Source organism: Chrysochloris asiatica, unplaced genomic scaffold (genome assembly GCF_000296735.1).
Source record: "Chrysochloris asiatica unplaced genomic scaffold, ChrAsi1.0 scaffold00019, whole genome shotgun sequence".
Lineage (NCBI taxonomy): Eukaryota > Metazoa > Chordata > Mammalia > Afrosoricida > Chrysochloridae > Chrysochloris > Chrysochloris asiatica.
In genome coordinates this window covers 13,610,486-13,624,140 of record NW_006408537.1, presented here as the reverse complement: position 1 = coordinate 13,624,140, position 13,655 = coordinate 13,610,486, and the positions used below count along the sequence as shown (strand labels likewise).

General features: G+C 35.2%; 1 protein-coding gene across 1 annotated transcript in view; it reads right to left on the bottom strand.

Moving 5' to 3' along the window:
• PHF3 (PHD finger protein 3) overlaps nt 1–13,655 on the bottom strand; it is a 127,682-nt gene that overhangs the window by 46,606 nt on the left and 67,421 nt on the right. Inside the window, exons 3-4 of the mRNA XM_006835745.1 lie at nt 7,786–7,947; nt 981–2,757 (exon numbers count right to left, since the gene is read on the bottom strand). Coding sequence (XP_006835808.1) covers nt 981–2,757; nt 7,786–7,947 — 1,939 coding nt within the window. The remainder of the gene's footprint in view (nt 1–980; nt 2,758–7,785; nt 7,948–13,655) is intronic.

Below are 13,655 nucleotides of genomic sequence, written 5' to 3'. Positions count from 1 at the left end.
TTTCATTTTCATGTAATCTGAAAGTGCTTAGAGAAGTCACTGTAACTTTTACTTTCATGAGCAGAATGATATTATAGTGTACAAGTTATAATGTTCTTTTATCATATCAGTGTTGATAGAAGCTCCAACAGCATTTGAACACATGAACAGGATACTCTTGTAGCCGAAAATTTCACTTCAATTCTTGTTTCTCTTTTCTTAAAAAGCAAGCAAAAAAAAAAAAAAAAAAAAACACCCCAAAAAATACACTAGATAAGGGGATATGATAGAAACTGTCATAAACTACAAAACACAAAAAATCCGAAGGAAAAATGATAAAAGGTACCAACTAAAAGTCACTTCTAAAGTGTTTGAAGATTAGAATTAAAAAGAAATTCTTGAATAAGTAAATATTCAAAAATAAATACATGCTTTCACTCTGTTTTGTTCCATTTTATATACAAACTTCACTTGGGTAAGCTAACAATTGTCTTAGCTATAAAATTCCAAGGTCAGGTTTGACAGTTATAAAGTGGTGGCATTAAGTCATTTAAAAATAATAACTTTAAAATAAAAAGTTAATTTCCATTACGACCTTCACAATTTTATTACTAGTTCTTTTCAAGTCAAAAAATAATGATATATAACTCATAGACCTAAGGAAGTGACTTTTTTTTGTGTAGCAGATAGTTTTTGTTTTTTTCAGATGCAACAACTGAGTTTCACTCTCTACTGGTTTCAATGACAAAACATTTCCACATTTGATGGTCAAACTATGTTTTGTAAAATGTTCTACACAATGATATATTTGCAAATTCAGTGGCTCCACCTTTCTGCCATTTATCCAGGATTGATGAAAGTGGTGGAGAGGGGGGCTTGCAAATTTTTATATGTTAAATAATTTATTTTGTGTATAAAACAGTTCTCAAATTATTAACCCCACCCCAAAAAAGAAATTTTTCTTAAACGAACACATGTCACGCATATACACACACACACACCTGTTGCCATGTGGCTTTTTGCAAAAACCACACTGCTTGCTGGGAGTCCACATATATTTGCTTTCAAATGAGGAACTATGATCTGAGCCTTCTCTTTTTACAGTAGCTATGTTGTCTGGAATGAACAATGGTGGCTCATCCAAAGAAAAACTTTTACTACTCCTTCTTTGACGGGGCTGTAGATTCTTCTCATTTTTTTTCAGTTTCAGTTTATCCTCCTCCTTAAAATGCTCAACACTTGCTTGTTCAAGCTCTTCCTTCACATGACAATTGGTTTTCACTGCTAGGGCCTGCTGCTGGGGTTTATGGCACTGCTTTTGGCTGGAATGTAATAAATGCCCAGCTTGGGCCAGATGATGAGGCGGTTCTTTCGAACAAGCAGGGTAGCTATGAAGCTTATCACTCAAAGAATGAGTTAATGGTTTAGATATCTGTATGATATTTTGATCCTGTGATACTTTCTTAAATACCAAATGAGTTTCATTTTTCACCGATTTAACCCCAGAATTACTATTCTGAATCTTTAAATCTTTATTAACTTTCTTCCTCACTTTGACTGGCCTAATAAAATTCTGATGAGATTCCAGTTCATTAGCATTCCGTTTCACACTTTTAACATTAACTTTGTTTTTGTTATGTATTACTTCAAGCTTTGCTGCAACAATTTTCTTTGGCGCATCTGTGGTCAAATTTTGCTTTGAATGAACTGCAGGTTTCATGTGTTGAGATTTCATGATTTTTGGCTCTAAGTAAGAATTACTACTTGACTGGCTGTTTCTATCAACCTGAAGATTTGCTGTATCATGGGACTCCATTTTAATTGTTTCAACATGCTGTCTTGAATTGTGATCAGGAGCATCACATACACTTTCTAAAATATTACTTGCTGGTTCAAAATCAGTAGTATCAGCAATCCCTAAGTCTGATTTATTCAATTCAGTACTCTGTGACAGCTTATCATTAGACTCTGTGTCTTTACAATAACCCAGTGGTTCTATTTTATTTCTTAGAAGGAAATTATTGGCTTTATCAGAAACTTCCATAGTATTCTTTAATTCCAAATTACATTCAGATGCCTCATCAACAGAAGTAGACAAATCTACAAAGTTCTTTTCTGTATTATTTGGATTTGTACAAGCAGTACCGCCAGAGAGAGCAGCAGCAGAAGATACAGGTTCCTCAACAATTTGGTCACCTTCATGTGATGATTTTACTGCCCACTGTGATTCTTGTTCAATTTTTCCCTTTGCCTTAAATTCTTCAACAACAGTCTCATCCATTTTATCTGAACTGGAATAATTTTGCTCATGCTCTTCTTTATCTGAAAATTTAAATGGGCTGCTAACAGTCTTGATTTTACAATCCATCAGAGCTTCATTTTTCTTTTCTTCAATACTGACACAAGTATCTGAAAGAAGTGGACAACTTGATTCATGAGATGACACATTTCCTTCTCCCTTATTATTACACTTTTGTTGAGAATCTAGTTCAGCTTCATCCTTCATTTCCAAACAAGATGACACTGAAGAATGACTTGGAGACAGTGGTACTTCTGGCACCCCGTCGATTTGTCCAGTATGTCGGTTGCTCCTTTTTTCTTTATGATACTCAGGTTTCAGTGATGTACACACTTCTTCTTTAATCTGACACCTTTCTGGTTGTCTTACCCCTGCTTTAGGGGAAGATACAGTCTTCCCAGATGCTTTTTTTGTGCTACTTAAAGGTGTTGCATTTGAACGCTTGGCAATAGTGCTTTGTCGCAAACTTCTTACTTGTTCTATCACAAGGGAAAAAAAATAAATAAAAATAACTTAGCTATTTTATCACGTGTTTTTATTTTAACACAAATTAAGAGCATATCACTTCTTTATTCTGAGGTATATATTTTGCTCATTTCAATGAAAATGTACTGAATGTACTTAATCACACATGATAGTGATTGATATGTATGTTATATTTTGTATTTATCAGAGCTCTCTGAATTCTGTCAGGGGATTAAAACTCTATAAAACTCAGACTGGTAAATATCTTATTATGTTTTTAAACAAGAAAGTTTTCAACAAAGTAGGCTGGCATGAAATAAGTAAAAATAGTTTCTCTTACCATTAATACTAAGCAAAACTATCATACAGTTTTAGATATTAAATATTGCTAAATATATAAAAACAAATAAATGCAGTTACCCATAAAATCTAAACTAAAACCAGTGGGGATAAACAGGATCTGCATAGGTTTATAGGTACAGCTTCAAACTTTAAACTTTCTATGAATATGCTTCACTTCAGTCACCATTTTAGCATTCAAACTATTCCTCAAAGAAGTAAAAATGAAGTGTACACTAGACTACCACATACATATTACCACCCTCCCCCAAAATGCAACTACAAAGCTTTCAACCAAGAAAATGACCATCAGGAAAAATAGCAAAGTATGGAAATAATTAAACTTTCCATTGCTAACAACTCTCCTAATTGTCTATTAAATGTGTTTTCCCTCCTTTCCCTAACCTGACACATATAAGGAAGCCTCAAAAACTTAATAGAGAAATGGAATTAGAAGATAAAATGGAATTTTTCCAAAAAAAATTTTGAAGCCTCCTATTACTGAAAAGCAAAAAAGCAGAGCAAAAAGAAACTAGAAAAAAATAGACCCGAATAAAGCACAAAAATAGAAACATATATCTACAAACTAAAGTATAATTATGAAGTTGTACCAAGGCTATGCATTTCCAACATCCCTGAATCAATTCTACATTTCATATTATAAAATAAAAAAGTAAAAACGTCTACCTGTCAATGCAAAACCTATTATATGTTCTGAAACTAAGAACATTTTCTAGTTTTGTCATTTATTATTATGAGAAACTTCAAGTACAAACAATATTGTTTACTTGTAATGCTTAAAGTTCTAATCAATAGCATACCCTTTCACTCTTCAAAGGGCAATAAGCTATATGGCTGTCCCAATATCAGGGATACGTTCTAATTCCCCCAGAATTTAGGCCAGTATCTGGCCATTACATAAGTACTCAAGTTTTTTATAACATATGACCAGATAAAAGAAAATAACATTTTGAAAGTAACTAAAATGTAACTGAAAATTTGTTATCAATATTTACATTATTTTTAAGCTTTGGAGACAGTGCAATAATCCAAGGCTCTACTTTATTATTCTGTCCTTAAATAGAATGAAGACTATTTAACACCAATTTCCCAAGAGGTTGCTAAAATAACAGATGAACAGCATATTCAACTATTATTTCCAATAACCATTTATTAGTAAGCAAAGGATAATGTCGCTTTTTCTCTTCTATATATCAGCTGCATTAGTCAGAAGTCCAACTGCATGGGCTTAAAATGGTCACGCTATTTGTATACAATACTCACTCTATTCTTTTCATTTTGTAAAGTCACAAGTTGATTCAAAATGCATTTAAGTTTTTCATTTCTAAAAACTTCACTGCAGCTACGGATGTTAAGTGCTGTAAAGTCAATTCTGACTTACAGATCCTGTATAGGGTTTCAAGAAGAGGCTGGTGGGCTTGAAACGCAGAACTATGGTTAGCAGTCCAGCACTTATCCTACAGCACCACATCAGGACTCCTAAGCTAGAGTAAAGGGATCTTTTTTGAAAAGGCATATTTTCCAAAAACAAGAAAATAGTGACAAATTTTGAAAGTCAAACAAAAGATCTTCAAGAAGAAAATGATATGGGAGACACAAATGAAACAAACACAAAGGCAGGCCAAGTTGGACAACAACTAACATCACTAACACCACAGAAAGCTTGAAAGAATTTGCAAACTAGTGGCCCCAAATACTTCCAAAGTGGGGATAAAGGCAGGTGGTTAAATAAGAATAGATGAAAAGTTAAATTAAAGAGTAGTTAGATCTGTAAGTCCCCTCTTGCCCATTCTACCTATTGAATAACTTTCTAGTCCTAACTCAAGACTGGTAGAGTCCTGGTGTTGTGCTGTTAGTAAGCACTGGACCACAAGGTGGTTTGATCCAATCTGACAGCACTTAACAACAGCAACCCAAAACGGAATGCTTGGTCTCTAGAAAGACTAACACAGGGTTTCTAGCCTAGGGAATGTCAGGCACAGTTGAAAACGGCAGCAAAGTATACTGAAATTTATGCAATTAAGTGACTCTTATATACAGTCAACTGAGATGCCCCTATGACAGATTTCCTTAATGACTCCCAAAATGAGTAATTAATTACTGCTAATTTTAACAGACTTAAGGAGAATAACCTTTTTACTGACACTAGAGCTTCTCACCACTACCCATCCCCCAGCAAAAAAAAACAGTGCAATCAGATTATCATACTGTGAAGTTCATAGCTGACAAAGCCCAACCACACAATTGTTGTTGTTAACTGCCACTGAGTCAGTTCCAACCTGTAGCTACTCTGTTTAGGGTTTCTGAGTAACAGCTGGTGAGATTGAAACACCGACCTGTGGTTCAAACCAACTTTGCAGTCCAGTGCATTAACTCACAGCGCCACACCAGGACCCACAAATTTAGTCATTCCCACTAGTTTTAGTCCCTATCTTTAAACATGAGCTAACAAAAAATCATGCATTTTAGTAAAGTATTCAACATACTTTGCTAAAAGTATGTTAATACTTTGATGGTTAATTATGAAAACCAGCAAAGAGTTGGGTGGAAAAGTACAACATGGAGGAAAGAGAAACTATGAAAAGAGATTAAAAAAATTTTAAACACCATGACCATAAACATAAGAATTAGATATTGAATCCATGCAACAAGAAAAGGATGCTATTAAAAAAAAGAATCATTCTCAAAACAAACAAAAGAACATCTATAAATTCGAAATGCAAAAGCAGGTAGAAAGGTTGAAGAATAAAGATGATAACATTTGCTGAAAGGCTGACGAATAAATATGGTATGTAGGTTCAGCAAAAGAACCAAGTGATGCAAAATAGGCAAATAAAGAAAATGGGAGGGGCAAGTCCATGCTATTTGAATAACAGAAGTTCCAGAAAGCAAGAATTTAGAAGGAAAAGAATCATCAATGACATAATTCAAGAAATTTCCCTAGAACTGAACAATAATAGTTTTCAGACTGTAAGTACCTACTGAATACCCAACTTAATACAAAAAATACCACGCACTATCAAAATACTGAAGCTGAAGATACCAAAAACTTTCACAAAAATAGATAAAACACTCACAACAAAAGAAGAAAGGGAAAAAAAGAATGACACATTAGTTAGGAGAATGTAGACAGTAGACTATCTTCAAATTTCTGAAGGAAAATGATTTCCAAATTGAGTTTTATGTTCAATCAGACCATGATTCCAGTGTGAATACAGATTAAATACATTTGCAGACATGCAAAGTTTTAAAATTTTATCTCTGTGGTCTTTTCAGGAAGCTACTAAAGAAGGGATGCCAACATAATGAAGAAATAGAAAATATAATGAAAACAAAGTACACCACAGACCAAACTCCTCAGACGACCGGTAAAGGGAGATCCCTAGATAACTGCTTTGTATCAGATGGCTTATTAAGCTATCACCAATTCAGAATCAATCCATACCAGAAAAAAATCAGAAGGTTCCAAGAGATACTTCTTCAGAGAAACGAAATTGACAGAATAACCAATTTTTATACAAGCCTTTAGGGAAAATTCAGAAAACTCCTGGCAAAGGAGTTGAGGGGCAGTTACTACTATATGGTGGTGGTAGTGTGCCATGGAGTCGGTTCTGACTCACAGTGACCCTGTAAAGGATTTCCAAGGACGTAACTCTTTACGGGAGCAGATGGTCTCATCTTTCTCCCGTGGAATGGCTGGTAGTCAAACTGCTGACCTTGAGGTTAGCAGCCTGACTCATAACCACTACGCTACCAGAGCTCCTTTTACTACTATATGTATATATACGTGTGTGTGTGTGTGTGTGTGTGTGTGTGTATATATGTGTGTATATATATATATATACATATATATATATACATATATATGTATATATATATAAAAACATATAAATAAGCAAATGAAAATCAAAAGCGATTATCCAAACAGAAAAACAGTTTATTGTATGAATCATTGCAAAGTGCCAACTCAAGAGAGACTCTGTAAAGGGTTTCTGAATGTAAATCTTTGGGGGAGCAGAAAGCCTCATCTTTCTCCCACAGAGTAGTTAGTGACTTTGAACTGTCAACCTTGTGGTTTACAGTCCTGTGCTTACAGTATGGATCCACCATGCTTCCTCTAAGAGCATACACAGAAATAATACAAATAATTACTACTGACCTAATGAAAGTATATACTGGAAGATGAAAAAAATGGATTTTTGCAAGATTATAACAAGAGAAGAAAACAGAATGTTAAATCTTCACCATCAAGAGTAGGAAGTCAAAAGATCAATACCTAACCTACCTCAGAATAATAATAAAAAAAAAGTAGTAACATATGCATGTTACTTAAAAATAGAGGTAAATTTTAAACATTTAAACACACACACACAAATACGCAGCCAGAAGATTTACTAGTGGCTTCTTCTGAGAAAGGAAAAATGGGGGATAGGTATTGCAAACTGATTTATTTTTAACAAATCTTATACAACTAGTCCAATCTTCGTAATTTTTTTTAGTTTTAATAATAATGTTGAAATTAATTATACCAATGTATTGACACAATCTCAAAATGAATTACTGTCAATAATGTTCAGACAGCAAACATCAAGAAAATATGATCTCTACTTAGAAAGTGTACATCCTAACACATCTGTCCCTACACCTCTGATTTTCTAGCTGGACCTCCTCGGAGGGATTACCTTGTGCCATTAAACGAGGTGATTTTCTTGGTGATCTTACTGAATTTTCTTCTACTTTGTCCCTCAAATTCCTGTTAGGTAAAATCAGTTCTTCTTCATCAATGGTATCATTCACACTTTCTTTAACAACTCCTTCATCCATAATATCGTCAAGACCAACAACTAGGGGAAAAAAAAAAAAACACACACAACAAAAAAAAATTTACTTTTTTTAAATACTGGGAAAATATTAAGTATTTAAAGGTGGTATAGAAAATATTGTGAGTGAGACCACTTTAATGTAATAAATACAATGTTCTGAAAATCTAGGTCTATTTCTAACGTATGTGAGGATACTGTTACTACCAAGCTTCCAAATCAATTTAACTTTACAATTTCCTATTCATAAGGCAGCTAGCTGAAGGAAATATTAGCTATAATCTTTCTTGGTCAGATCTCAAATATCTCTCTCACTTATTATTTACTGTCTTTTTGTGAGTATCACAGGTGACCATATCTGGATTGCTCAATTATTCCAATTTTGGCTATACAAGTACAAAAGAGTTCATTATATCTTGCAAATCTTGTGATACTAGGTTCATGCTAGGACCAAAAAAATCTAGTTCAAACTGGGATCTTATTACTTGAGACTTCATGCTAAATGTGGATAGATTTAAGCACACACAAAAATAGAGAAATGAAAAGCAATGCAATTTCTCTCTCCTCCAAGTGCTGAGAAATATATTGTTGTGCCGTGGAGTCAGCTCTGACTCACAGTGACCCTACACAGAGTTTCTAAGGAGCGTCTGGTGGGTTTGAACTGCCAACCTTGTAATTAGCAATCCAGTGCTTATCACACAGTGCCACACCAAGACTCCCTGAGGAATATGGTAGGTGTTTAAATACCTTGTCTTCCTCAAAACAGAGACAGAGCAATTTAATTTAGTGGAGCGGGGGTGTGTGGGAGAGGGGGTGAGACACAGGGCAGGGAGGGTGTGAAAATGGGAGAAGGCTGGAAGAGAGTCTGAAACAACACTACATTATATATTGTCACTGGTTTTATTTCTATAAAAAACACATGTCACAAACTAACCAACATTTACAGCATTTCTAAAAGTACAATTGTATGAAATCTTGTGAAAAAAGAAAAGTATTTTGACTACAGGGCATTGATTCAAATCCCTACTACAGCAGTTGAGTAAAACATGGCTAGGCCACTTAACTTCTTTATAAGTCTATATCTAAAATGAAAATGACAGTATCTGTCCAACTTCACAGGACTCTTCTGAGGGTCAAATGAGAGGATGTACATAAACTCACTTTGTAAACCTTAGAGCACTATATAAATGTTAACTATTATCTTCATCCTAGGGATTATAAGGAATCTCAATAAGTGATTGATCTAATCCTAACTCTGTATCCAAGAACTTCATTTAATAAAGTTTAACTAGTTCAAGATAGTGGTGTATTCCTAAAATTTGAAAAGAACAAAATTCTTTATAAGCATACTTTCAACTGTACAATCTTTTTGGAGATCAATCTAGAAGTATCACAAAACTGATCACCCAATTTGACAAAGGCATAAATATAAAGCAGAGAAGGGAAATATGAATAAAACTATTGGCCAGAAAAGTATATTCCCTGTTAGTAATAAGAAAATAAATAAATGAAATGTGTATGTATGTATATTTAAACAAAGAAGAAATAGATGAAAATTATAACAGTACTTATTCTCTAAATAACCAGGAGCTCTGGTAGCGTAGTGGTTACGAATTGGGCTGCGAACCTTAAGGTCAGCGGTTCGAAACTACCAGCTGCTCCGCGGGAGAAAGATGAGGCTTTCTACTCCCGTAAAGATTTACACCCTCGGAAACCCTGTACAGGGTCGCTATGGGTCGGAACCGACTCGACGGCACTTAACAACAACAACAACAATTCTCTAAATAACACATATCTTTTTCTATTTTTCCTAATTACTTGCTATAAAACAGGTACCAGGGAAGACTAAATAACTAAGGCATTCTACTACATATGTAGTGTAAGAGGAAAATATGCTTTAGGAATCTTAATCAGGATTCATTTAAGACATAAATAGGAAAGAAAATGATGGGGAATTAAGTTAGAACACTATAATTAAGAATATTTATGTTGCCACAAACATTAACATTTTCACCATATTAGTTTTCAAAAACAATTCTCAATTCTATATAACAGCAAGTTGTTGTTAGGGTGTAGTCTTGTATATAAAGGCATATCTAGACAGTCCATGGTTTATGAATGTCCAACTTAGGTACATCCCATAGATATGAAGTAACCACTGTAAAGTCTATTATATTAAAAACTTGAGATACACTGTTGGTTTCTAACAACAAATGGGCACTACTTTGTAATGTACATCAAAACATTATTATTATTAGTGTATTATATTAAAAATGTCATATGCACCTGGAAGTGTTTCACTGATGATTTTTTATGAATAGAAAGGCACCTTATATACTATATAATAAGACAATCATTTGACTAACTGCTCTGATTATGTACAAATTCGACTTAAAGGCAGACTTAGGAAAGGAACTAGTTTCTAACCTGGGAACTGCTTTTAAACAATGTATGTATTACAAAGCTACATAGATGAAAATTAATTTTATTAAAAATGCATCATAATAATATCAGTATCTCTAGAGGGGAAGGTAGAAAAGTGTCTTGCTTTATAATCATCTTTATACTTTTCAACTGTTTTCCAATTTTTTGACAATGAGCATGTATTTTATATTGTGATGAAAGTTTGAGAAAAAACTATTTAAAACAGAAAAATAAAAGAGTTCAAGAAAAAAAGTAATAAAAACTGGATTAACAGTGTTTGTTGGCTCCAAGAAAAAGGTAATTTGCTATTGCAATGGCAGAATTAGCAGGATTTAGCATGCCAAATCCCGACAATTAACATGTCTTATCTTATTCCATTTCCTAGCGCATCTGACATAGTTGATCCCTCTCCCCTTCTTGAATCCCTTTATTATCACTTAACTTCTGGGATACTGCTCCTAACCAATCTCCTTTAATACATTCTCCTCTTCTTGCATACATCTACATACTGGTGGGCTCAAGGGTTCAAACTTCACTTTTTTTTTTTAATCTACAATCACTTCACCCTAGATGATCTACTTAAGCTTCAACTATACTCCAAAGACTTCCAAATACATGTATCTCCAGCAGCATGTTTTTCTCTGACCTCCAGAAGAGTTCAACTTAACATCTCCACTAAGTTGTCTAATAGATTATCTCAAACAAACTCACTGCCATAGTGTTGATTCCAACTCAGTGACTTTATAGGGCAGAGTATAACTATCCCCTTAAGACTTTCAAGGCTATAAATTGCTATAGAAAGAGACTGCCCCAACTGTCTCTGGTGGAGTGACTGATGGGTTTTCCATTAGCAGCCAATCATTTTAACCACTGCACCACCAAGGCTCCTTTCTCAAATATAACATAACCTAAATAAACACTAATTCCACCCACCACCACCACTCCTCACCCCTGACAAAAAAATAAAAAAAAAAGGCTACTACCAGGATATTCCCAGTAATTGGAACCTCCAATGGCTTACTTGTTTAAGCTGAAAACTCGAACCATCCTAACCCTTCTCTTCTCATATTCCACTTATTATATCCTGCTAGCACTGTCTTCAAAACATTTCATGCATCTGATGTTATCACCTCTGCAACTAACACTGTACTTCAAACCACCATCATCCCTCATCTATACTAAAAGAGTCTACTAGTGTCCTAGCTTCCTCTATTTCTACTCTGCCATCTCCCCTTATCATACAAGTCCTTCTAAAACATTAAGTTAGATCATGTTACCATTCTGTTCAAGACATTCCAAAGCCTTCCCAACATATTTAGAATTAAGCCTAAAATCCCAAGTAGGGTCTATAGGGTCCTATCTTTCTAACAAGCAAAGGTAAATGAGAATACTTTTCTCATCAATATTGGTAAAGTGACTAATCCCATACAAAGCACAGTACAGACCTCTCACATTTGCAAATCTGTGTTGGGAGAAGTACAGTTAGAATGCTCCTTAGAAGCCAGGATGGTGAGACTTCATCTCTCATACTTCTGATGTATAAGGAGGGATCAGTCCCTGGAGAAGGCCATCATGCTTGGTAAACTGGAGGGTCAGCAAAAGAGGAAGACCCCCAACAAGTGGAGCAGCAGCAATTGGCTCAAGCTTAACAATGATTAAAAAGATGGTGCCAGGACCCGGCAATGTTTCATTTTGTTGTGCATGAGGTTGCTATGAGTCAGAACTGACTTGACAGCACCTAACAACAACAACAACAACAACAATCTTACAGGAAGCACAAAGGCAAAAATCAATGTTATTTCCTCTATTATGAAAGTTGAGATTAAATATCTTAATTGAGGATAAAAATGAAAAATACAAATATTGATCTTTGAAGTGTCACAACCAAAAAGTTTAGGTATTTCTTTTATTTTTATTTTTTTAAGGTTTTTATTGTGGATTGAGTGAAAGTTTACAGGGCAGATCATTAGTTTTACATTCAACAAATTATATACCTGGTTTCATTACAATAATTATAATCCCCTCCACGTACCATCAGTTAACAGTACTTCTCTCTAAACACTCAGGCATATATAATAATTTATACCACCAAACGGCACATTCTGCAATTTGCCTCCTGGCCACCAGCTCTTAGTCCGTCCCTTCTTAGTCCATGAATCTAGAGTCCTCAGCTAGTCTCCCTCTCATATCCCCATCTCTGTCTCCATCTCTGATATCACTGCTTCTCTGGATAAGGTCTCACATCCACTTGTGCTCTTCTCATTTGATGGTCCTAGGGTCCTCTGTTTCTGGATTGTAAGGTAACTACTCCCCTGTTTTTGTTACAAAACTTCTACCTTTACAATTCTGACAGTCGCAATTAGTCATGATAACAATTACTCACTATTGAATCTTATCCCAGACCCACCTGGACAAGATGAAAACAATTCAGTGGGGACTCTTTCTTCCCCCACACACTCTTAAACTAAACTTCCTCTTGAAACCTTGTAAGCCTTTATCGTCCCTCATTTTAGGTAGTCAATGTCTAAGCTGCCCGTCCCTATCTACCCTGTGTATATACTTGATGTGATACTTGATGTGAAGACTCCTTCCCTCTCTCTTGGTATTTAGAGTTACCGTAGGCTTTTCTTTGAAAGGTTTTATGTTTTCAAAGTAAAATGAGAAAAGACATGGGTATCTCCCAACAGAGCTTTCTCCTCCAATATTGAAGACTACCAACCCAGTCTCTACTTGACTACCCTTCCTTCCATGACAGTACTTTCCTGTGTGGCTGATAAACACTCATTCCAAAAAATGCCGAGGTGTGATATATCCCTTCACTTTGTATATTGAGACTACTCCTAATTTGAAAAAAAAAAAGTGTTTAAAACACTCTAGCGCACCCACCCCTCTTCAAAATACAGCAAAACCCAGGAAACTGAATCAAAGAAGCACACACTTGTCTGTTACCTAAAAGGTTAGTGGTTCAAACTCACCTGCCTACCCATAGGAGAAAAAACTGGCAGTTTGCTCCCTGATTACTGGCTAAGAAACCTATGGGCCAATTGAACTCTGTCCTATAAGGTCACTGGAGTCCTGGTGTGGCGCTGTGGGTTAATGCGACAGACTGCAAAGCCGTTTGAACTGCAAAGTCAGTGGTTCAAGTTCACCAGCTGCTTCTCAGAAACCCTATACAGGGGTTGCTGTGGGTCGGAACCAACTCAATGGCACTTAACAACAGCAACATAAGGTCACTATGGACTCCTGGTGTAGGATTAGCACTGGACTACTAACCACAGGATCTGCAGTTCAAACCTACCAGCTGTTCC